Source organism: Nasonia vitripennis, chromosome 2 (genome assembly GCF_009193385.2).
Source record: "Nasonia vitripennis strain AsymCx chromosome 2, Nvit_psr_1.1, whole genome shotgun sequence".
Classification (NCBI taxonomy): Eukaryota; Metazoa; Arthropoda; class Insecta; order Hymenoptera; family Pteromalidae; genus Nasonia; species Nasonia vitripennis.
In genome coordinates this window covers 26645919-26671676 of record NC_045758.1, presented here as the reverse complement: position 1 = coordinate 26671676, position 25758 = coordinate 26645919, and the positions used below count along the sequence as shown (strand labels likewise).

General features: G+C 35.8%; 3 protein-coding genes and 1 long non-coding RNA gene across 9 annotated transcripts; 3 read left to right on the top strand and 1 right to left on the bottom strand.

Annotated features, from left to right (window-relative positions):
* The first annotated feature begins 549 nt into the window (after window positions 1-549).
* Window positions 550-3716, top strand: LOC116416418. The gene is made up of 2 exons (XR_004226855.2): window positions 550-2542; window positions 2623-3716. It is a non-coding gene; the product is annotated as an uncharacterized LOC116416418 (long non-coding RNA).
* On the bottom strand, window positions 3352-10958 carry LOC100120920 (protein cornichon homolog 4). Its single transcript, XM_001604464.5, has 4 exons — window positions 5417-10958; window positions 4789-4857; window positions 4439-4692; window positions 3352-4361 (listed from the first exon to the last, which is right to left on the bottom strand). Exons 1-4 carry the CDS (start codon window positions 5495-5497, stop codon window positions 4295-4297), a joined length of 471 nt encoding a protein of 156 aa, XP_001604514.1. The 5' UTR covers window positions 5498-10958; the 3' UTR covers window positions 3352-4294.
* LOC100120944 (intraflagellar transport protein 57 homolog) lies at window positions 6087-10257 on the top strand. 2 transcript variants are annotated; one of them, XR_004226854.2, is made up of 9 exons: window positions 6087-6588; window positions 6835-7032; window positions 7105-7386; window positions 7462-7627; window positions 7701-7809; window positions 7899-8095; window positions 8181-8325; window positions 8539-9916; window positions 9982-10257. XR_004226854.2 is itself a non-coding variant. In XM_008219483.4 (9 exons), exons 3-9 carry the CDS (start codon window positions 6875-6877, stop codon window positions 8703-8705), a joined length of 1224 nt encoding a protein of 407 aa, XP_008217705.1. In that variant the 5' UTR covers window positions 6123-6330; window positions 6506-6588; window positions 6835-6874; the 3' UTR covers window positions 8706-9075. The 2 variants fall into 2 exon arrangements, 1 of the variants encoding a protein (XP_008217705.1); XM_008219483.4 differs by lacking the exon at window positions 9982-10257 and having other exon boundaries at window positions 6123-6330; window positions 6506-6588; window positions 8539-9075.
* On the top strand, window positions 9522-22356 carry LOC100120969 (protein croquemort). Of its 5 annotated transcripts, none has more exons than XM_031925069.2 (10): window positions 9522-9683; window positions 10555-10732; window positions 19046-19190; window positions 19256-19419; window positions 19495-19636; window positions 19717-19917; window positions 19996-20207; window positions 20296-20590; window positions 20670-20743; window positions 20820-22356. In XM_031925069.2, the coding sequence occupies exons 3-10, from the start codon at window positions 19074-19076 to the stop codon at window positions 21103-21105; spliced, it is 1491 nt and encodes a 496-aa protein (XP_031780929.1). In that variant the 5' UTR covers window positions 9522-9683; window positions 10555-10732; window positions 19046-19073; the 3' UTR covers window positions 21106-22356. The 5 variants fall into 5 exon arrangements, with proteins under 5 accessions (XP_031780929.1, XP_032452964.1, XP_001604561.2 ...); XM_032597073.1 differs by having other exon boundaries at window positions 9551-9683; window positions 10555-11093; XM_016982260.3 differs by lacking the exons at window positions 9522-9683; window positions 10555-10732 and adding exons at window positions 16060-16322; window positions 18199-18297.
* The last annotated feature ends 3402 nt before the right edge of the window (window positions 22357-25758 follow it).

Below are 25758 nucleotides of genomic sequence, written 5' to 3'. Positions count from 1 at the left end.
GACGTATAAGATATCTGTTCTGTTCCCTCGAAGAAACTGATGTGTAGTTTTTACGTAACGCGCGCGCGCTCGGATATAACTCTCGGATATAATTTGAAACTTGTTATTATATTCGACAACAATAACATTAGCTGCTGCTGCCTCTCCGAGTTATCCGTTGGGATTATATAATCGTAAACATCACGAGCGAATATACTCTACTTCGCGTGTAATAATTAGAAGCGCCTAAAGATAATTCACACCAATGTCAAAGTCATTCTTTTGGAAAAAGTAAAGATCACCTAAAAATACGCAGTTTTTTGCGACATTGCTTTTTATTCAAGCTCGCTTCAAATCGTTCGCTCAATTTTTTGTGATGCTATATATATATATATATATAGAGAGAGAGAGAGAGAGAGAGAGAGAGAGAGAGAGAGCATCACAAAAAATTGAGCGAACGATTTGAATATTTCGCGAGTTCGCTCTGTTATATATATATATATATATATATATATATATATATATATATAAAACAGAGCGAACTCGCGTTTTATTGCAGGCCGATGTATTATTAAAACTTACGCTTGCCTGATTGCAATTAAGAGATAATGATATAAATAAGACTCGCTAATTATGCGTTCGCATTTGAGCGTAGCTTCAAGCCAACTCTCGATTCCAATAATCTCGACTGATTCAAATCTGTAAATGAGCCGCTCGCTTAGACGCAATCGCCGAGGGGGAAGAAAGCCGAAATTAAAAATTCCCAAGTCACGAGGACCCTCGTTCATGCTCGTTATTTGTAATTTTTTATAGCCTATATAATACTTCTTCGAGCCGAGTATAAAAGAGAGAACCGAGATTAATTCCACCTTATAATACCTAGAGAGGAAAGTAGGCGATAAATCACGAACGATAATAACAACGGTTAATTTTCAGACAAAAAGAGCAGAAATCCGCGGGCCTGGAGTACGATTTAAAAATATATAGATATTGGTATAGCTCGCGTTCCACGAGAGAAAGAGAGAGAAAAACGAGATAATGAAAAAAAAAACAACAAGGGTGGAAATGAATGAGAAGATTAAAAAGAATAAGAGCGCGCTCGCCAGGGACAGAGAAAAAAGGAGCACACACAGAGCGCCGGCATTTACTCTTAAAAAATGTACGTACAAGTGTACCTTGTACAGCACGCGCATTACGCGGCATCAGAGCAGTCGAGGCATAACGCGAGAGTATATTCTATAGTAGACATCGTAGAAGAGAAGAAAACGCTTACAGGTGTACGTACGTGCGATTATACCTATATAGCACACACACGCACACACGCGTAGAGACGCGCGCAAGCGAGAGAGAGAGAGAGAGAGAGAGAGAGAGAGAGAGAGAGAGAGAGAGAGAGAGAGAGAGAGAGAGAGAGAGAGATTCATCGTATGTGAGCAGCGCAGCAGGTCGACTTGCGTACGTCGCTCCGGATTGATTTTATACGCTATACTATATAGCTGCTACAGTAGCGCGCGCCGTTCGAAAACACACTTGGCAAGCCTAAGAAAATATAATGAGTTCGCGAAGGTGCTAACCCGCCTTGGACCTATATACCCGCGCGTTTATTTATATATACAGGCCGACGGAGCGTCAAGAGGACTTTTCGCGCGCGCTTATTTAAATTTTTTATTTCCAGTACAGCCCCCCCCCCTCTCCGGTCTAAGTAATTATATTCCGATTCGGTTAGGCGGCAATCGCGCGCGCGCGAGAGGGTTTACGCTTTAATCGAGTGCGCGCTTTCACGAGTCGTTCTCTTATCGATCTCCACGGCTTCGCCTTGGAATGCTATTTTTTGAGGCGAGACGAGCTGCGAGTGCGAGAAAATTGGGCTTTAATGCGCGCTTTTGGACGTTACGCTCATTCTTCGCGTTGCGTTATACTATAGGTTTACAGTTGGTCGACACGGAACTCGAGTATTTGGAATTTTCGAAGAAATTTAATCACGCGCTGTGGCTTGAGTTATTTAATTAAAATGTGTTGCCGTGCGTACACGCCGAGATTTCTCCGCTCACTAAAACCGAATTAACGCGCAAGATGTATATAGGTAAAGTAATTACATAAATTAGCGAAAAATGCGTGCGGTAAACTTCAATTAACGCTGCTTGCGTAAAGTTAAAACATTAAAAATTAATTTGTTCATAACATTCAAACGTACGCAGCGTTAAATTTACGAGAGATATAAACCTCTTTCTGTGTATTACTACGATGTTTGATGTTCAACGTTTACACGTTCTGTAAAGTGCCGAAATTCATATATCGGTTGAAAGCAGGCCAATTTCGCCCCTCCTTTGCTCTCCGCCCGGTGTCTCGATTCCTATCTACCCCCTCTTATATATTAAGTTTTTATCAAATCACCCGCATCATTTCTTAGCCAAAATTTGTTCCCTCTTCGATCAGATTTATGGAAGAACAAGATTTCCGATAACGAAAAGTAATTATTGAAATAGTCTAGAGATCCGCACTTAGTATCCACGTAGTTGGATTCCTCATATCAAGATAAACCACGGCTCGCGTGTAACGAAATTTGGTGAGAGTATAATAAGTATATAAATAATAAAAAAGGTATATATGGGTGACCCCACAAACAATACACGAAGTATGTTTCAGTCGTAAAAAATGTCATCCCCGAGGAGAAGTTGAGCAAAATGCGGTCAAAGTCGACGAAATAATAATATGAGACATGAAAGACGCACATGCACGTCGCGCTCGAGCATTGTACGAGTAGTAACGGATGGAACTATTCAGACATTCACATTAAATTCTCATCTTGCTGTGAACGGGTGAATTTTTATTTTTAAATTAAACTTTTTTCTACGCTCTCGCAATACATGTAGCCATAGCCCGTTCGTCGCGCACACACATATATATAGATACAAGGTTTACTTTGAAAGTCAGAAACGTCCTGCTTCGTCATCGTTGTATTATACCTACACGTCTATGCGGTCTGATGGAAGAGCAATACTTATTAATATTTTATGTATCGGTTTTTCGATTGAAAATTTATTTTTCCTTTGTGAAAAACTTATTTAAATAAATCGATCATCGTAGACGGCCGATAGCGAAAGGAAACAAATAAATCATTTTCTAATATGTACAAAAAACTTTTTTGATTTAGAGATATCTATCTCTAAATTGAGTGATCCATTTTTAAACTAAAAATAAATGCCGTATGAGAGTATATTTTAAGAACTCGGATTATTGTAGATTTCTTCGAGTTAATCCGTAATCCTTTGAACTATCAAACTGAATATAAAAGTAAAACTAAAAATCTTTTAAAAATCGGGAAATACATTTCAAGTATTATATGTAGGAATTAAAGTGTTTGAAACGTCGGCATATTTTATAATAAAATAGTTTTATTATAATTTTTTGTGTATTCACATATTACATTACATTCGCATTACCAATGCCCGAAGTAAGCATGTAACTTGAGCTCATCTTAGAATTCTTAAATAGTCGAACAATAATTTTTGGCAGTTTAATTTTACTCTTATAATAATTCGTTCGCAGAGCTCATTATCGTTATTTACACGGTATTATGCTTGCTCGTTTGTTTAACGAAAGTAAGTTGCAATATTGATGTCCGAATGCACTGCCGTACATTATCAGATAGAAAAAAAAAGTTTTCGTGAGAGTAGGAGCATACGTGTTGCTGAAAGAAAAACGTATCTAGCAAGTATCTCTCCTGCTTTGATGCCCGTGAGCAAGAAAAAATGAATAAGCAATGAAGTCAAGCAGAAAAGAGAACTCAACAAGGTAAAGATAGCACAAAAGGTTCAAAAGTACCTGCGAGCATTTTTTCTCGTTTGAATTTCCGTTGTTAACTGAACAATAGCAGCGAGCTTCGTGTAACTTTGCTGTACTTGCAGTCGTCTATTTTTTTTTCATACATTTCAATTAATTTAATGGTTCGTTGATTTTTAAGCAACAATAGAATATTTTATTATGACTACAAAAAATATTGTTTAGCTGTAGAAACGCAATTGCAGTTCCATATAAAATAACTTGCAATATGCTAAATAGTAAATTCATTAATTGTTAAAGAAGATACCTGGACTAGAAACCAAATAAATTATAAGAATAATGTTAAGTGTTTCAGCCTTGTTAAATACGAAAAATATCTCAAGTTGATAGTTTTTCGTTTGCTTGTTTCAGAAATGAAGTTCTGCTTGAAATAAATAACTTAATGCAAAAATCACACCTTACATACCGACATACAAAATAGATGCACATACAAAATCACTGCATATAGTAATACGGTTCTTATTTCTTAGTAAGTCTAAAATTCCACATTATCATCTTCGTGTCGATTGATTGGATCTCCTTTGAGTAGTGAAACAATCAAACTGAAAAGAGAAAGTTAAAATTAATTTATAAGTACTCTTTCAATTTGATATATAGCAAATGATCCCATTATTCTTACCAATACAAGTAAATAAAGAAAAACACGAGATAATATCCAAGATAAATCATGCAATCTCTCATGTGCCTTTTCAATTGTCCTCGATTATGAATTTCTGTAGGATCATACACACCCATGTTGCCTCTGGGAGTTGTGAATATTTCATACAAAAGCCACATAGTCATTGGTGCGTTAACAAGACTTAATATCCACTGAGCGTTAATAAGTAAAAGTATTAATAGGATTGTATGTGCCAGCATCTTTGGAATGACCCACTGTTGAGAGTAAAAAAAAACATTGGCATTGAACTGAAGGAAATAAATAACAATGACAGTATATTTATAAAATATCAATCAATATCAATACAATACCGCATTCAGTCTTGAGCAGCATTGCTGAGCATTTAAATAATCACACTCCAAGTCTGAGAGCGTTATTACCTACAAATTACTAAAGTCAAGGTTGATACGCAGCTTTAAAAATAAAATCTTTAATTCAATAATTCAATGATATTAAAATTGATGTATCAAACATTTTTCTCATTCAGGCAAACAAATATGTTTAGAAATTCGTGGATAAGAATTCAAAACATACAAATTGTATTGATTTTTTTTTTCATATAGCTACTTAAATATTTATATTATATATTGAAAGCATATCTCTGATTAATCAAGTACAAGATATTCCGTGCATAACAAAAGTTCTCGATAATCAATGGGAAAAAATATGCTAATAAGAGAATGATTCACGTAAACTCAAAGACAAAAAGAACTTGCGTCATGTATATATACAAAACTTCATTCGAACATCCCGCGATCCACCAAACCTAACCTAACACTGCGCGTATACTTTCCAATCGAAATCCCCCAGACAGCACATATAGTTGCATTCCACTGCAAAAGAACAATCAACGCTATCTTCACAATAAAAAGATAACAAACACCCGCTCATTATCGCTCTTTCCAAGCAACAATAAAAAATCGATATTCAAAAGGATACAAAGTACACGAGCAGAAACAAAAGAGCGCCGGTGTCAAGCAGCGCGAACGCGAACAACAGCTCCGGTATGATATACGTCATCTTGGCGAATAAATTTTGAGATTTCTGGTCCTCTTAAAGCCGGTCGATTGTCCTGGGAAAATTTCACGGCATCTTCTTCTTATCACCTTTTGTGCTATCGTGCTGACGCAGTGTAGAGCTCGGAAAACGCAACAAATTATAGGTACGCCGAATATAAAAAAAAACACAACAATGATCGATAAGATTACGCAGACTTCAAGCCACTGCCAACATCTGCAACACTCGCAAAGCTCATCTACTTATATAGCCTTTCTGGCGAAGTCATTGAGCTCTACCTATCGACTGTATCGGATCTGGGGAGTTGGGAACGAATTGTTACTATAGAGATCGATGCTGCCAACAAAAGAAAGCGCCGTAAGAAGGGTAGACAATTTTTTTCCAAACCCAAAGCAAAACGTAAAATGATGAAAATAAATTTACCGTGTACTGAATTGTTTTTAAAAGTACGAACTTATCGTAGAAAATTTAGATTTATTACTTTCTTTCAACGAACGTTCTGCATTCGTTAAAAATTCTGTGCTCGGACATCACTTGGAAAATTCTCTAGGTTTGTTGTTGTCACGACGGCATAGCAGACGGCAACGGACAGTACATACGTATAGGCGCAGGTGGCCGCATAGTCGGCATACATCGACATACCCCTATCGGCAAACAAATTGATTTTACAATTTACTCCCACGCGTCAACAATAGGTTAGACCATTCGAATGTAAGTAAGAGACGGCGAGAGGAAATGTAAATCTAGTCCTTCAGTATAGCAGTATGTGCGCACACGCAGAGACTAGAGAGCAAATTCGATCCCATCGACTTGGCCGCAAGCAGATTGAATGAGAGGCAAGTTCTGAACATTATCCACTCTTTTTATTCCGTTTCTCGTGGCGCGCGACAATAGCCGGGCTTATCGCTGCCCCAGTTGTAAACTCCAGTCGTGAGAGCAAGAGACGAATAAACGTCAGAACGCTGAGCGGGTAACCTTTTCATTAATGTTGCGATTCACGTCGAGCTGCAGCCAGGGTATATAGAGAGGCAGTCACAGGAACAATCGACGCGGTCGGATAATGGATTTTCCCGCTAGCTGCTGCAGCTGAGAGGGTGAGTAGTAAATCTCCTTTCTAACGTCGCTACTAACCTTTGAATCTGATATAACTGGATGGATGCTTTTTATCGATCTTGGAAAAAGGAGCGTATATGCTCTCGCGGAACGCATGATGCCGTGTAAACAAACATTTTAGAACCGCTGAATTTCGAGTTTTCTGATTTTTATTTCAAGTTAAAAATACAGTAATAAAGTCGTGAAACAACGATCAAGTAAATTATGCATGTATAAATTTGTTTCAGATTTTCACACTTGAGGCAGTAAAATTTGAGAAATACAAGAATGTTTAGGGATACACAAAAAATTATTATTGAGGATGCGGCAGCTCCTTCTGCAGCCTTTGCTGCAAATATTCAGATGGAAGATTTGTTGGAAAAATTAAAAATACTCAATTATGACATTGAATTTGTGCAGGAATTAAAAATGAAGTATATAAGCAGGTAAATTTGTTATATCTCATTATAATATCATCAATCAGGTTAAATTTGTTATAATTGATATTCTTTGAACAGGCATTATTTTATGGTTCCAACAAATCCTGGAGATCAATTTTACATGTTTACATCATTAGCTGCATGGTTGATAAGAAAATCAGGAAAAAATTTTCCCCCACCGCAAGAATCAGATGATCCAAACTCAACAGTATCAGAAATATTAGAATACTTGAAAGAGATTGAGGTTCCTGTAGAATTTTCTCCAAATAAATTAAAGCAAGGGGTTGGCGAACATGCTGTGTATGTACTCGATAAATTTGCAGACTATGCTCTTAAGGTTTCAAAATTCAAATGGAAGAAGTAAGCTAATTATAACTGTAATCACACTATGTAAAACTGAGTCTGTACTTAAAAAATATAAATTTATCATTGTAGAGTTCAAATTCCACCAGATGAGACAGTACTTGAACCAGAAATAGAGGAAGATGATGCTGAATTAATTTTAGAAAAAGTTGAAGAAGAAATGTTAGCCGAGTATGATGACGATGACGATGATGTTATTCACGTTGATGATATTACAAAATTGTACAAAGAAGTTTCAGTAAGTTTAACTAAAAATAAATCGAGATAATTTTCACAAATAGTACAAACTAACTCAACAATGTGTCTTGCAGAGCAGTAGTCAAAAACCAGATAAAATCTTGGAATCTACTGTCGATGCTGAGGAATGGAAATTGGAGTTAGAACGTGTGGAGCCAATGTTGAAACTTAACACTAATGCAGGTTATTATGTCAAATATTTTAATAGTAATATATCTTTTATTGATCTAGGGAAGGTTGTTAATTAATAAATATATTTTATAAATAAAAAGATGATCGAGATTGGAGAGAACATCTAAATCAAATGAAAACCTTGCATTCAAGTATGACAGAAAACCTTTCTGGGACAAAAGGTCAACTGGCTAAACTATACACCGACATTGGAAGAGCACTAGATAAAATAAGTACAAGAGAGATTCACTTGAACCGTCAGTTGGACCCTCAACTTCAAGAATTAAGAGGTCTTCAGGTAAATTAAAAACAATGAATGTTGCTATTTTAGTTTAATTAATTAGATGACTTCTACTATGTGAAATTATAACTTTATCATCTAGGAAGAACTTTCTAAGGTCAAAGAACAGTACAGAGATATCAGTGGAGGAGTCACAGAGAGAACTAGAACTTTAAATAAACTTACAGAAGAATTAGAACAAGTCAAAAAGGAAATGGATGAAAGAGGTTCAAGTATGACAGATGGAAGTAAGTATTAAGTATTGATTCAAAGAAATATTTTAAAAAGCAATTCATAAATATTATGTTGAAACTGCTTTCAAGTGAACAATAACCATTTCATTCATCCTTGAATATGATAACACATTTCGCCATAGTCACCTTGAAATTCTTTCTGTGCAGAAGACATAAATATAGCTATAAAAGTTTCATAAAAAATCATCATTGTTATTATTATTTTAGCGCCACTGATAAACATTAAGAAGACTATTTCCAAGATGAAAAGTGAAATTTCCGAAATGAGCATAAGAATAGGCGTTTTGGAGTACAGCCTGATGTGCTCAAGAGTTCGAGACAGCGCCCAATTACAAGAAGACATGAACAGCACGACCAGTACCGTCTCGATTTAATAAGTAACTAGTGCAATTGTTTGTTGGGAGTGTGTTAAATTTGTGCTTTTCTAAGCCTCAAGTTCTAGTCAATACTTGTACACACGATTAAGTATTTTCATATCGAGATGATTCGCTAGCTGCGGCCTCGCTCAGATAAATCGCAGTATTATTCATTAGACAAAGTGAATCATAGTCCATGATTTTTGCATCGAATCCATATCGCGAGATATTTCATCGAGGCACAAGTCAGAGGTCGAAGATATATTGATAAAAAAAAAAAATAGCCGTTCGTTACGGACCCTGTAAATACAGCTGTCTATAAGCCTTTGAAATAGGCTTGGTCCACAAGCTTAAATAAAAAAAAAACGACTCTGCACTGAAAAAACAACTCTCTCAAAGGATGCTCGGCTTTATACAACGCGTTAATTATGCTCCTTTTCCACCTGCAGCTTTTGAAACGTACAAGAGCGTTTGCTCCCTGCAGCTCCGGGCGGGGTCGCCTAAAATACTCGCTTGGCATTATTTTTTGCGTCGCCCGCAGCTGCAGCCCGTCGAACTTGAACTCTGCATGCAGAGAGCGTGTCGTTTATAAAAACTCGCTGAATATTTAATAGTTTGCGTAATGAAAACAACGTCTTAAGAAATAAGTAATGTGTAGCGGACGTTCGAGCGTTATGTATACATGTAACAGACGTATACACGCGCACAGCAAAATGTCGAAACCAGTTTTATAATGCTGCGCCCGCCAAATCCGGAGAAAAAGAAGCGAATCTTCGTCATATAGGTATAGTGCGTACGTATAAACTGTCGATGTCCCCTTCCAGGCGTCCAAGTAGTTTACAACGCCTGCGAGAGAGGAAAGAACGCGCTGAACGGCGAATAGCGCGCCAATTGTAGCTCGAGAGAACAGTCTGTGCCCGCATACGCTGGCTTTCGCCAATAATTCTGACGCTCGTTCGATCGAGCATTCCTCGATCATCCTTGCCTGCTCTTAACGTACGTTGAATGTTTTTCTTTTGTTTTTAAGTAGTTTAAACGTTGAGGATTTGGCAATAGCCGGTGTAGCTTTAGTTTACGAATAGTTGTGCGATCGAGGTGCAGAATATAACGGAAATTTTTTACGGTGTTGATAGAAGACGCTCAGCAGTTCTCTCGCCGACAATCGTTCTATTTATAGCGAGTTTTATCTGGTACCAAGTGCGCAAAACACGATAAGAATTTTAGAAAATGTAAACATATTTGTTATTATCGCTATTTTTATTTTTATTTAATTTCTATTAGATCATATTTTTAGAAAGAATTGGTCACAAGCATTTATACTGTGCATATTAGGCGCAATATAATGTAACAACTGAAAAATGAGTTTCATTGCACGTAATACGCAGCGAAACCGGAAAAAGATACAAAATTGTCAATAAGTGTACCTTATCGCAAACTAAGTGCAATACTGTGTATAGTTAATTAGGATGGAACCAGTCTTCGACAATTTCTAACCACCAGTTTATATGAGCGTTGAAAAATGCAAAAGAGAAAAGTGTCTATGCATCAATAAAATTATTAAAAAACTTAACTGCAAACTTTCCTTTATTCAAATGCAAGTATTTATCGCGCATTGATTATCAATGAGCGCGAATGGATAACGCTTGCCACATATTATGCATGAATCAGCGACAATTGTGACAACGCGAAAAACTTGCTAGATAAAAATAAAGTATTTGTAATTCCTTTAAACTTTGCGTCGCAAAAAACCGCATTTTTGGCTTTATATTTTTCACGTTGCAAGAGCGCCACAACCTGCTCGACGGCTAGTAATCAAATTACGATATTGAAATTATTTTCCCTGAATAACAAAACGTTTTTTCTCCAGAACCATGTGACAACTCGGTCGACGCAAAAGTGAACACAGCGCAAGGCTTGCACGACTAATTCCTTGTATAAATCAGCCGCTGCATCGGTCGAGAATCAAGCGTTCGCACAAGCCTTGCAGTCAGTACATCTCCATCAGCAGAGTTTCCGCATATCAGCATCAGCACATAAACTCTCAGGTAATTCGCGCGCATAAGCATCTTAAAGCGCGCTCACCCGACTTTCCTTTTCCCGGATGGGATGAAAGCATCTAACGAGCCGTGCAGCTGGTTCCGTTTCGAGCGCCCGCGGACTTTCACCGCGGGTATAAGCACACAATATCAACGATACTTATACTTGCGTATATAGAAGCGAATTTCCTGCGCGCGAGTGATAAACGGGCTGCTAAAGACGATATCGCGCGCACAGCTGCGCGTTACTATAGATATCGTGCCGCGACAATGTCAGTACGCGCTGACGCGGCCATATAATATATCACGAGGGGAACACACAGGGAAGCAGCCAAAAATTTGCAAGCGCAATATAATATTGCGCGTGAAGGTAAGTGGGGTACCTGACGGATGATTGGGCATATGCGATTATAGCTATTAATTTTATTTTGGCGAATCGAGAGGTCTGCACACACAGATAAACATTGAAATCTCATTTCGGGCAATACAGGGTATACTGCTTACTTTGGCGAGCCGTATTTTCACGTAACCGTGTGCGAAATTGACAAATTACGTTGACAGTTTTTTCATATAAAAATACCAAGTGATTTGCCTGTGCTACGGTTATGAGTTCAGATTACCGGGCAGCGAAGCATCAATTATGAAAATATATAATTTTGCTTACATTAATGTACTGTGCATTTATTTTCTTCGGAATTCTTACTTTGTCGTGCCTCGATGTTTGTACAATTGTATACTATTTTATTAATTAATTTATTTTATTTTATTTATTAATTAATTTATTATGACTATAATGAAATAATATTCTATAACGAGTATAATATGCAAGCGTATTTCAAACTTGAGATGCGACTGTCAGTCGCTGATTCATGTGTGTTTTATTAATTTTTGTTGCAATAGCAAAAAAATCATTGTTTTACTAAGATTAATGTATCGAACTATGACTCAACGACAGTAAGAACATATCACGTGCATTTTTCTTCTACTTCAGTAAAATATATTTATTTATTTATTTATATATACGCCATTGCTTCTTATAATTGAATCGTTCAAGTTATCTGTAAGTGCGGCGTCAAAGCGCAAAATAATATAAGTATAGCAACTGTTGTAAACACCTTGCGTTATTACAATATGCCCACGATGGTTTGTGGGGATCGCAAAGACAAATAAGGCACTGTTCATGTCTGCATCTTTTGTTACTGTTAAAAACTCAATACATTTACGCTCATATCATAAGTGGCCTCTGATTTTTCATCGCGATATTCGGGTCAGACTGATTGGACTCCAAGACAGAAAAAGGCGAATCGTAATAACGATTTTTCTTTTTGATACCGAAGATTGGAGAATGAATCGACAGTCGGTTATTTGTTGCTGTAAGTAACGCTTGTGTATACGCGCAATACTGTTAAATGGTTGTGAATATACTTAAACAAACATAAGCTATACTGCTCGCGACGTAGTGACTGTAGATATACGTATAACGAGTTCGGTAAGCGGTGCGTTATAAGGACATTATATAATATAGAAAACACTCCATCGTAGGTTTAAATTGCAGAACAAGCACATGAATAAGAAAGAATCAATAAATTTTCTATGGCTTTTATGAAAAGTAACCGTACACATAGGAATAATTTTTAATCATTATGAGTACCTGATATAGAAGGAACTGAGAACAGGAATTCACATATGATTAAGATTGTTATTATAATGAAGAAAAGAAAGCTATTTCATCTTTACTAAGTAGCATATGGTTTAATCGCAATTGTAGATCAACATAAGTATAAATCTGATTTTATTTTGTTAGACAACTACAATAGATTTTTGTTCTACTTTCGGTATAATTATATAATTAAAATTCACCTAGATACATACACTAACACCCTAGCACGTCACAGTTTAAAATTCAAAGCAGTTTTTAGGCACGACCGCGACACGGAAGTGCCTTATATTTTCGTGTGCGAAAAATGTGTGAGATGCGATATCTCACGCAATTTTCGACCGATCGGGCTGAAATTTTAGGAAAAGTCTCCTTTTGCAAAAGCTAAAAAACTATTTTTTTTTGTATCCCGATCCTCTACGTCGATTTGAAATGCGGACACAATTTGTTCGATTTTTAGGCGTTTTTTTAATAACAATTTTCCTGTGATGCGATTATCTCGGAAAGACTTTAATCAATGGGGCTAAAAATTTGTGCGCGAACTCCCCTCGTAATACTAAGCTGACAGATTTATTTTGAGCTTGATCCTGCACGTGTCCGCAGAATGCGGTCACCTCCAAAAATCGCTAAAAAGGTTTTTTAGCTCTAAGTCGAATTCTAAGCATTCTACAAAAAAAGTTAAAAGGAAAAGTTATAGATCTTTGAAAAATACAACTTTTTCCCATTAACATCAAATCATGAAAATGCTGAGAACTCGAGTTTACAGCCCAAAATCGATTTTTTACAGCTAAAAAAACAATTATTTGCCATGAAACATTACGGATTTACGTTTTACATAAAAATATTAAATATAAAAGTTGTAGACATTTTTAAAATACAACTTTTTTCTATTGACATCAAATCATGAAAATGCTTATAACTCGAGTTTACAGCCCAAAATAGATTTTTTACAGCTAAAAACCAATTATTTGCCATAAAACATTATGGATTTACATTTTACATGAAAATGTTAAATATAAAAGTTGTAAACATTTTCAAAATACCACTTTTTACCGTATCAAACATTTTTTTTTAACACTTTTTGACATACACAACCCTAAAAGCGATTTTTTGATACATAAATTCAATAATAACTTCGGTGCAACATGCCCTATCCAACCCAATTATTTTCAGCAATTTTCCTATATTATTAAAAGCTGAAAGTTATATTTTTGCCTTTATCTCATACATATATACAAAATTAAACCACTTTTTTAATTAAATTATAAAAAATGCATAATTTAGGAAATACGTAATCGCCGAATACAATCCCTGTAACTTGGCATCATATAACGACGTACGTTATATTAATTAAATCTTTTAAGCTGAATCAGTACAATTCACTTTCAAAATTCAAGTGTATATACTGAACTAGAAAAACCTAAACTCAATAAAGAAAATTGCTTAGATTGAAGAAAAGCTCCAAGTAGCTTACTACATCCCTCTAAACTATGCTAAATACCTAAACAATCAATTTTCTAATATTCTAATTGAAATCCTACAAACGAAAACTGCGATACAAAAGTGTTGTATTATTTATCTGAAATTACAATAGAATAACATTAAAATAAGATATATTTTAAGAATATCTACAAACAAAAATAAATAATTGATACAAATACAAATAAGTTACTAATTTTCCAGTAGTTTTGATGATAGTGTCGATGACCCCCAGAAGAATACCAATCAAAACTTTGACAACAATATTGAAAAAAAAACAGGATAATACTGTATAAGCACCGACAGGCATTACGAACGCGAAGCGCGAGCGTCAGCGGTTGTGCCTTATGCGCCGTAAGGCCGCGCGTGGCGCGCTAGTTTCCTATACGCGTAAGACGCTACCAAAATTAGCATAAGCTGACACTTTACCAATTTTCACGTCTCATCATATCATTGGAAAAAAAAACTGAAATGACGAACTTAGAGTGCAATGATTCATCAACGCAGTTTGAGATGAATAATCAGGGATCGTAATTTCATTGATATTATAAATGCACATTTTTTTGTTTACTTCTTAGAAGCATTCGTATACATATATTTTTCTTGCCATTTATCTAATACTATGAATGGAAATCGTTTCAGAGAAGAACAATTTCTTCAATATAAGAAATCACAATATATAATCGTATTATATTGTTGAATGTTATTTTCGTTTATTTCTTTTAATATAACCTTCATTTATTTGTATGGGAAATAATAGCATCATAGGTTTATTTATGAGTATTTTCTTGGTTTTTTTTTCGTTACAAAAAAGCATGGACGATTTATTTTCCGTGCGCTTTCTGGAGAATTCCCTAACATTTTGAAACGTAGTTCCGAAGTGTTAACAACAGAAAAGAGGTAGAAATTGTTCTAAAAACTTTAGAGGTCTAGGCCAAACTTCATTCACGCGTTGACCGAGATAGACGTGTAAAATGAAGCAGTCTCTAACAATACGCGTTATAAGATCTATAGATATAGCGGAGTGTCGCTTCATTCCGAAAAGCATTATACAGTTCGTAATGTATTAATTTGTTGATATTTATAATTGCAACGATTTTGAATAATAATTCTCTAATATATTCTGTTTTCCACTCGTGTAACCGAATAATTCAGCTATGTCGACGCGTTATGAAGAAGTAATATTTATTATGCAATGGTCTTTACGTAATTATTCTGTAAATGGTAAATTCTGGCCAACGCTGATAAATATACAGTAGTCTTTTCATGAATTCTCAAAATACAGGAAATAATTTACTTTATTTCTTTATACTTGCAAATCTCTTATAAAACTTTCCCAGTCCTAACTTTCGCTATTTTTTTTTTTTATTTATCTCATTCAAGCATAACACTCGCCGCTATCTAATAAAGTTCCATCCGCATCACGATAGGTTATTCAATCACCCGAATAAAGTATACAAGCCTAAAAAGCTCGGAAACAACGTCAGTCAACGCTTTAAGAATTTGGTAACACTCAACGCTTTGCATGTTCGAATTCATAAATATGTATTCTCTTATTATAGCCCATAACAATAACACTTCCTGCTCGGCTTCAAAAGCCCCGTTGCTTTCCCTCCTGCAAATAATGTGTACACAAACACACTACTGTATCTCATAAAAATGATTTCCCTCCCACTCCATATCTGCCAGTGCAATCGACTTGACGATTTTATTTCCATCTACTTCGCTTCATTCATCATGTAAACACAGAAGATGTTTTGCCCTCCACGATGCGCTGCTGCTGCTGCTCCGTAGCGCATCAAAGAATACGTGCTCTCGGGATTATACGAAGCGGCTATCCGCCGATTCGTCATTTTTCGCGCGATTCTCTTTGTGTACTCGCAGCGTCGCCACTCGAAAACACTAACTTGGCGATTCTTCGGAGAATAGCAGAAAAAAAAGAAGCGACCGACGACACTTGCATTAGTCATTTCTTCTTCCGAAAAGCCACAATCTCTCAGCGAAGCCTCTCGGTATAGTACATCATACGTGAAATTCGTACAAGTAGCGACCGTTGCCTCAATCGAGACACATGCTCGAAAAACGTGGCCTGTCTCTCTCTCCCTCTTTCTCCTTCCGCCCGTCGCGCACTCCTCTCTTCTTCATTATCGAGAGCCTCGTCATTCACGGCGCTTCTTCATGCTGCGTGTATAGTTAGTATCAGTCGAATGCGCGCCGCCGCGAAATTTCCTCGTTCCTAGACGAGCGATAACCGCCGGCAGCGCTGGCGCATCAGTTTTATTGGCTCTTCTTCGGATTGCGCTTCACTTGTCGCGTTTGTGCTCCGTGCGTCGTACACACGTATATATAATACAACTTGTTCGCTTGCGGCGGGATCATGGCATCGGCAAACGAGGGTGTGGAACTGGAGAAGATCGAGAGGGACGAGTCGTCGAAGACGCCGGCCGGTACCAAAGAACACCTGTGAGAATATAACTATATGTCGCATTAAGATATAAGATATATATAAAGTGCGGGGGCCTTCATCGGTTTCAGCTGTGTTGCGCCGCTATGGTATATAATGTACAGTTTCTCGAAGTATATAGATGTACGTGCGCGGTATTATTTCAAACTTGTCGATCCGCGCGCGGCGTGATATTATGGCGCTTGAATTATTCAAGGGGCTTTAAAGCCACGTGCGCACAAATCAGCGAGCAAACAGGGGTATATTCAACATTTCAAGGGAATGAAATCGTACAGTGCGACGCCGGTTTTTATTCTACAGAGCTGATTATTTATCCGAGCCGAGAGAGATAATGATGCTTTTATAAATTGTTTGGACTGCCGCATAATTATTATGCGTATAGGGAAGAGAATTAATGAAATCGCCCGTTAAACTTATTTCGGTTTTCATGCCTAGATGGAAACTGCTCCGAGCCATTTTAAACATGCAAATCGTATTCAAGAAGTTAGTCCGCAAGCTACGTTAACTTGCTGCAAAGTGAGCGTCCACGCTCTGTTTTGCCAGGGATTTAAAAAGACGCCAAATTCATTGACAGTTTCCGATGTAAAATTCATGTCATTTCGCATGTATAACTGCATCATCTGTGCGGGTCGCGCGCGCGGCAGTTTATTACTTTCTCAAACAATGAATTGTAATCGGTTTACTACCGCGAGCATCTAATAATATTAACAAATTTATAAGTATGCAGAATATTCTTTTATTCGTTTTATGGAAGATGCCTCTTGTGAAACCTGTAGCAATGTACTCGATTAGACGTTGACACGGCTATTGGGTGCGCTCTTGAACTTCGTTAAGTTAAGATACTCAAATCACGATCAAAACGACAATAGTTAATTTTATCTTGAAAATTTGATTACCTGCATTATACACTGCGTGCACTTTAATTATGCATATTACATATTTCATTCACAAACATTTTAACACTCATGTTTGCTTACCTAATAATTTAACATGGAGATGGAAAGTTCAATGCCACCTTTTATACTTTACATTATTTCATTTAAGAATAATAATTTATGATTCGTCACCAACTCGCAAGAAACGAAAGAGGGACTAAAATAAAGTTATATCCACTTTATATTATAATCTATAAAAGCTCAAATCATATTCTACTATCGAACATCGAGATGTAGATAATCAAATTTGTGGAATAGATAAATTTCTTCTCATTGCATAATAAATTATTCTCAAACTTCACATTTTTGGAGGTATCACGACACGGCTCTGGCACATGCATATTGCATAAATCATATTACGTAAAGATATTATTTTAATCTGATTTATATAGTGAAAAATGTTAATCCTGCAATTAAACTATTACTTTTATGTATGTATCACGCTCTACCGCCCAGCCACTTGAACACAAGAGATTACCTCCACAAAGCTTTTCGATAAAGAATCTATATTCTTTTTCATTATAGTTGCAAAGTCAGTGCTTAATTAAAAAACACTTATATAAAACGCTAGCAATCTATTGATCTCTTATTGTATCACCATAATTATATAAAATGGAATTTTTTATGCTATTTTTAATGTCTGAAATAAAATCAGTTAAGGTGTATAAGTATATTGATAAAAATTTATATACATTGTCACCTGCCCACTCGTGTATGATATACAATGTGATTAAGACAAAACATTTAGATTCCAAGCATTTGTGACAATAAAAGATTTAATTTAATTAACACATTAAATTATAACCATGATATGACTTGCTTGATAGCGCACAGGTGGTTAGGATAAAGATAATATAAATCGTTTTCGCTTTTCAAGTTAAAATAAAATAAGACGTACGAAGTAATTTAACATTCTCGATTATTTCAATAATACAAATAGCGATATAGCATCTGAATCCATAAGGATGCCCGAAAAGGTTGCACCAGTTGACGATATTACAGTGCCAGATCCATACACAATGCCAGCAAATCCAAATGGGTAAGGATATAGAAGGTATCTCTATAGTGTACAAAGGCCATCTTTTAACGCGTTTGTAATTTCCCGCCACTGGTAGTATGCGCGCGCACCAATAAGATTCCCAAGAATCTAGAGCATCTCTAGTATGAGAGTCTACTAGCGCGCACCGCCATGTTCAGCACGGTTTCGCGTATGCAACATTGCAAATATATGGCTAAATCCTGGGAACTTGGTCTCTAGCAGACGATAATAAACAAGTCAGCTGGTATGCCTCCGCCAGGCCGACTGCTCGCAGACGAGTCTTTAGTTAATTATAATTAAAGCAGCCTACGGTTTTGCGAATTAAGTAGTGTCTTCGTCATCGTTGTACAAGAGATTTCAATGTTTCGAGACTCTGTGTGTATGTGTTTGTACCTACCTGTAAACTGTGCGAATTGAAAATACACTAATTGTAACCGTGCAAAGCCTAGCTTTTTTCAACGTGTATCCAAAGATATAAGAGTAGCTCAGAAATAAATTATTTAGTCACGCGTGCACACGATGCAGTAAAGGCTGTAAGATTCGCAATAATGGCAGAGCATCGCAAGGTTCTTTGTCTTGCTCAACTAGAGACTGGACGAATCAATCTCTTCGTTTGTTCTTCTTGAGGTTTAAATGAAATATCTTTTTCTATATTTTGCAACCTTGATCATGAATTGTTGCTTTTTGGAATAAAGTATGATTTTTTATCCATCAGAAGCAGTTGTTTATCGAACATTTTTCTTTTCAGATTTCGCAAGAAGAAGGAATCAGAAAAGATGGTTAGGCTAAAGAAGAAAATTGGGATTATGGTCCTAGTGGCTTTCTTTGCCATTGTTCTAGGAGGTACGGCAGGTTTTCTTTGGCCTTCTTTCTTTATGGATATTTTAAAGAAGGTAAGGAACGAATCAATCTTTTCGATTACTTAGATTATTAGTCTTATTGATTCTTCAAATTGCAGGAATTGATTTTAAGTCCGACTTCAACGAGTTTTAAAATGTGGCAACAAACTCCAGTACCAATGCATTTGAAAATTTACATGTATAATTGGACAAATTATGATCAGGTAGCAGAGTATCCGAGGATAAAACCAAATTTTGTTCAGATGGGGCCTTATGTCTTTAGGTAAGAACAAACACTTTTGTAAAGATTATAAAAGTTTACAAAATTCCGTAACTTACATAGCTTATCTTTCAACAGGGAGGTTGATACCAAAGTAAATAAAAAATGGAATGATAATGGCACTGTTACTTTCCAACAAAGACGTGTATGGCATTTTCTACCAGAACTGTCAAATGGTGCTTTAACAGACAAAGTTACAAATCTTAATCCTGTTGCTGCTGTAGGAAATTAATTGCATTTCATTTTCAAAACAGACACCATAGATTAGATTGTATTAACTAATTTTTCTAATTGTTTCAGACTGTTGCTTATACCTTTAGAAATTCGGGGAGCTTTAAGAGAACACTCATAGACAAAGTTCTCAAGAGAATGGAACAAATAGCGATAACTAAGACAGTAAATGAATTATTGTTTACTGGTTACGATGATCTGTTATTGAAATTGGCTGTGGAATTTAAATTAACTGATCTCCCTTATGAAAAGTTTGCCTTTTTTTATGCTGTAAATATTATTTTTACTTTATAACAATTTGCTAATATCAGAAACAGTATACGCATAACAATACTTTTTCCTTCACAGCGCAATGGCTCAGATTCCTATGATGGAACTTTCAATATGTTGACTGGTTCAAAAAATATTTATGATTTGGGAATGCTTAAGGAATGGAAATTTTCAGATACTTCAAAATATTATTCCAAAAGTTGTGGAGAGATAAAGGGTACTAATGGAGATTTGTGGCCTCCATTGAATAATAATAAAACTGTTTCAGTATTTTCTCCTGATGTATGCACGTAAGTTCACAGCTATACAAAATCGGTTGATATTATATTTATTTTATTTTTCTGTCAATTTATTTAATAACCTATTATTTTACGTCAGAACACTGTCTTTGAAAGCTGCTGGTACCGGCGAATGGATGGGTTTAACAGGAAGTAAATTTGTATCTGACGAAGATATGTTTGATAATGGAACAAATGTTGAAGCAAATAAGTGCCGATGTGAAGGAGTCGAATGCCAACCCAGCGGAACATTAAATGTTTCTTCATGTAAATACGGTGCACCCGCTTTTGTCAGTTTACCACACTTTTACTTGGCGGACGAAAGTTATAGACAAAATATTACTGGAATGAAACCAAACAAAGAAGATCATGAATTTTTATTAATCTTGGAGCCGGTAAAAATAATTCATATTAATTCCTAAAGTTAAATTTTAATCTGAACATAATAATTTATTTATCATGTGTTCATTTCAGAGCTCTGGTATTCCAATGCAGGTTCGAGCTTCTTTGCAAATCAATTTCTTAGTGCAACAAGAAAAAAAACTCCCGTACGTATTAACTTATCTATTAAAAGTTATCAGATTCATTTGAACTACTGATGAATAAATATAAATATCTTTCCAGTTACTTCAAAGATCTTCCAGGAATGTATGTACCGATGTTATGGTTTACACAAGAAGTCAATTTAACGGCTGAATATGCAAAGCAAGTCAAGCTCTTAATACTACTGCCTCCACTTGGAAGTGGAATCACGTTTGGTATTGCAGCCATCGGGGTACTTCTAGTTATTATTGCTATATTCTTGTTCGTTCGACAAAAGTTAGAAGATGGCGAAACCGAACTCTTAGTACCAAAAGACAACGTAAATGGAAACAAAGATACAGTGGTAATTAATAGTACTGACGAGTGATATCTGAAATATTTGCCATACTAATTAAACTTTTGCTGCCAATCGCTGCTTTGAGTTTACAATACAAGTTCAAAAGATTCATTGTAGCCTTTCAGAAGGTTTAAAAAAAAAAAACTTAAGTGCCTAGAGATTTATTTTACATGTACTTATGTATGTAGTTCTAAAATCTAAGGTATTGAAAAACAAACAGATTCAGATTTGTACAAAATTATACAGAAATTATATTTTTTAACGTCATCAAATCGGTTGCCTTTCCAGTCAATCACAAACCTTTTAAAATATTCGTCACATAACAACTTGTAAATTTCAAGAAATGTTTGTAATTTCATGTACCCAAGATTTTCAGAATTATATTAAACAACAGAACGTAAAATCATCTCAACATATAAAATAAAACAGATTTTTATAGATTGAAAGAAGCGCAATAAGCACTTATTTACATTGAACGATTAAAAGTTTAAGAAGAAAAGCGCCTCAAATGATATATTTATTAGTGCAGCGAAAGACAATTTAAAATGTATTGTCAGATGTGCATTCCCAAATTGTTCTTGCATACTTTTATTGTCAATGTACTATATCTTTTACACATATAGAGTATATATAATGTAAAAATATTATGGTTCATTATAGTCAAAAAGAAAAAGTAACTTAAATAATGCAGTCGTTTAGATATTGCTGAGAATCAAGTTAGGTAAGAGAAAACTGTGATAATGATACTATCTTTGTTGACAAAGGGAATATGCGGTATTTTATTTTAATATTACTTGTTTTCCAAATGAACTTCCACAGACTTTTTGTTAAACGTTGTTGTACTGCAGGTGTATCGAATAGTTTTACTAAATCGTTTTATTGCGAAACGGTAAATAGATTTTACTCGCCTTGTTATATCACATTTATTTTATACTTATAACAAGTGCTAGTACCGAAAACTGACTTAATATTGAAGTAATTTATTTGTAAATCACAAAAAAAGAGTTTTAAAAGTAATAAATTTACAAACTTAGGTTCCATTTTTTTTATTTTAGATATAAATAGTATATTCTAATATATAATTTCTTTTATTATAATAACGTACGTTTTCGATGATTTTTCTACCAGCTTCTATTCATTAATCCTAAAATTTTGTACTGCGTTAGCGTGTTACTCGTATATAATACAAAGGGTATATATTGTTAAAAATATTTTTCCAATAGAAATAAATGAAGCAAGACAAATGTAAATATTTTCATCTAATAAATAATTAATACGAAATAACGACTATTTATTTCATATGAATATACTCTGCTAAATTTATATAATTCAAGTTTTAAAGGACTATTAATGTGTGTACATGAATATTATACCAGGTAAAAATACATGAATGTACACTCAGCCGATTGAAAATTTTGCCTCACAAAAACCTAACTCCCAGCACACTATATAGCTGTGCATGTATCATTAATTTACACCACGAAAATACGCCTAATTCCCGTAACACGTGTTTCGCGCATGATGCAAGTCAGGAAATGCGCACTTTGTCTTGATACACATCAGGAATAGCTTGCAAATTTGCTTGACTCCAATATAATTTCCTATCTCTGTTCCGGGACTGGTGTGATGGATCATCGTGCACACGCTGAAGATTTGCCCCCGTCGTATGGGCGCGAGCTACTATACACTCCTCTCGAGTTCTCAACTTTCTAAAGTATGCCGGCGTAGATTAAAGTCAGCGAAAACCTCATATGATTGCTGTGCTTGCTGGCCGAGGCAAAATGATGTAACTATATGTATAAGTAGCTGCTCTTGAACGCTTTCATGCCAGATAGTTTCAATAGAAAACCATACGACGCTTATAGTGCGTATGTATAAAGAATTTTATACAAGTTTTAATTAGCATGATCATCCATTTCATCGAGCATGCATAATAATCTCGAGAATAAAAATATAAATATATGGTGCACACTTAAGGCTCTTGTTTTTTAAGGATGGTAGAATTAAGCGAGGATGGAATTTAATTTTAACGTGGCTTCCTGTCGATCCCCTTCTATATTATTTCCCCTCTCAAAGATGCTTAAAATTTAATACACGCGACGTGAATTAGAATTTCCAAGTACAAATTCTTTATTTATTTGCCGAAGGAATTATTAGAGACATATTTATCGTAATGAACGGACTAATGCTGATTATACTTATACAGGGAAACTGTCAAAGGACTACTATAAATCAAAATTTAATTAATTATGTATATCTCTATGTGAATAATTGTATCTTCATGATTATTATTGGAATTATTACCGTAAAATTTTGCTACACAATGAAATTGCGAGAACTGAACAAATGAAGTGGGACACGAAACGTTTCTTATGTAATATGTTTGAATCGAAGTCATTCTAAGTAGAAAATGTCGATTGCGGTCAGACGCGCCCATTTATCCTACAAGAGTCCCAACTGACGGGCTTATCATCTTCGAGCACAAATTACATCTGCTTATTGAAAGCCACGGAGCGCTTCTCTCATTTAATACCCGGATATTGCTTTTGAACGATCGATTTACAAAATAAGCTATCCGAAGCAAACGCTTCCAATAATAGACGAAATCAGTAGAATTTTTACCCGAGCGTTTGTTAAACCGTTGATGGCCAGCGTGATCCCATTTGGCTTATCAATGAAGGCAAACGGTTGACTTACGTTTCTATCAGGGAGTTGCGGTCTATTTTGCTCTTTGTCCAGAAAATCAAATAGTTGTGATTCGACGACGCAAGAATACTTACTTATACATAAAGCTCTTGAAGCTCATGAGGCTCGTCGCTTTGAAGAGCACATGCAGAACTGTTCTTAATCGCATTATCGTTTTGGATTAAAGCGATTTCGGGAGTTAAACGTATGAGAATCTCAAAGGACGCAAGCAGTATAACATATACAGATCGACAAACCTCAATAAGCACCGCACCGTCAATCAGTAATTTATCATCGTATGTACGAGGTTCGAATTGACAGGTTCAGTGCAGTGTGTACTGTGTATAATACATTACAAATTAGAACGGTTCGAAAGCGAATATTGAACGCTTCCAAATTCAAATGACCATTTTATCATTATTATTAATTAAATAGGTCGTTATATCATTTTAATAGATACAATTGTTATTCTTAAATTCATTTGATCAACACAGCGAGCAAGTAAAATATTTAAAGTGCAGAGCAGCAAATGTACAGCAATTTGATTTTATTTTCCCTGCTATCAGAAATTGCATCATTTCGTTGGTGAACGTGTGTTAATCAAGTTGAATTATTTTTAATAAAAGTGAAGATTTTAATTGTTTAAATGTTCAGTTATGTGTAATACATGTATGCTTACATTTTTGGTTGATTGTATTTTTCTGAATAAAAATCGAATAAATACGCTGTAACGTTAATTAACTTTGAAACTTCCGCGTTAATTTCCCAACCGATGACGAACATTTCTACCAGGGTTTCACTATATAACATATAGTCGGTGTATGATGCTGTTATGCAATCGTCGGTGTATGATGCTGTTTTTTCGTAATAAAACGTATACTACAACTGCTATCGAGGTATGTAAAGGATAATTATATAAAACTTTAAATTTAAATAATAAGGCTTTCCAAAGAGACAATGCAAGGGTTAAATTCGTTTTAAGAAGATAAAAAGGACTCAACCCACGCCTTTGCCACTACAATAAACTACAATTCAATTATCAAACTTCCGCAGTCTTTTTATTTTCCGTCGACTCTCACCTCCGCGGCAGTACTTATATAACTCCACGCGCAACTTCACTCTCGAAACTAACGAAATTACGTAATTATATGACAATAAAAAGATGCCAAATCAATAAACTCTCCGCAGCAGCCATCAAAACAACTTTCATTCCCGAGACGGTAAAAAAAAAGAGATAGCAGACAGAAGCACTCCGTGATCCTAGACCTTGTCTGTGTGTATATATGGCCACACATTAGCTCTATATACAATATATCTAGATACATCGCACGCTATAAAAGCGAGTCGAGTGCAGCACTCATCGATTTCCGCTGCACACACAGCAGCGGTATAGTGCATCATCGGCCGGCAGAAAAGAGAGAAAAGCGCGCTGTTATTGCTTGCGCCGCACGTACGCAAAGGAGTCGCGCTAATCCGTCATCGTGTGTATACACACACTCGCACATATATACGTATACCTGCGCAGAGAGTTATACGCTTTATATATTATATATTGTATATAGCTGGAAACGCGTCGAGCATGCGATACATGTATTAATATGAAAATGACGACGACAACGAATAAGGGATATCGATTGCTCGAGAGGTGAACTACTCCCTTGCGTGCAAGTTGGCTCGCGTGGCCGCGCGCATTGTTTTCTCGACTTATTCACTCTCGGCCATATAACAGCTTATCTCGAAGCAGTTTTCGACTTCGAGTTTACGACAGCGAGCGATCTGCTGCTCTTTTATATAGACACGCGCGGCCGCACCGATGCACCTGGAGATTCGAAGATTTTTACGAGGGCAGCCACACTACGAACGAGTTCTGTGAAGGGAATGCAAATTTCTGCGTGAAACTCGAAGAAAAAGAAAGAGGCAGAAAATTTAAACTGGTTTTATTAGCAGGGATGATAAGCGGAGCCTCGAGCGGAGAGAAGCTTGCATTTTTAATTTCAA

Excerpts from the sequence above, each read along its gene's own strand:
- LOC100120920 (XM_001604464.5), bottom strand. The coding sequence starts at position 5,497 with ATGACGTATATCATACCGGAGCTGTTGTTCGCGTTCGCGCTGCTTGAC. Across the intron at positions 4,693-4,788 it reads GCTGCTCAAGACTGAATGCG|TGGGTCATTCCAAAGATGCT; the intron begins GTATTGTATTGA and ends TACTCTCAACAG. Across the intron at positions 4,362-4,438 it reads TTCTTTATTTACTTGTATTG|TTTGATTGTTTCACTACTCA; the intron begins GTAAGAATAATG and ends TTCTCTTTTCAG.
- LOC100120944 (XM_008219483.4), top strand. The coding sequence starts at position 6,875 with ATGTTTAGGGATACACAAAAAATTATTATTGAGGATGCGGCAGCTCCT. Across the intron at positions 7,033-7,104 it reads AAAATGAAGTATATAAGCAG|GCATTATTTTATGGTTCCAA; the intron begins GTAAATTTGTTA and ends TTCTTTGAACAG. Across the intron at positions 7,810-7,898 it reads GAAACTTAACACTAATGCAG|ATGATCGAGATTGGAGAGAA; the intron begins GTTATTATGTCA and ends ATAAATAAAAAG.
- LOC100120969 (XM_016982260.3), top strand. The coding sequence starts at position 16,237 with ATGGCATCGGCAAACGAGGGTGTGGAACTGGAGAAGATCGAGAGGGAC. Across the intron at positions 16,323-18,198 it reads GCCGGTACCAAAGAACACCT|CGATATAGCATCTGAATCCA; the intron begins GTGAGAATATAA and ends TAATACAAATAG. Across the intron at positions 19,918-19,995 it reads AGTTTGCCTTTTTTTATGCT|CGCAATGGCTCAGATTCCTA; the intron begins GTAAATATTATT and ends TTTCCTTCACAG.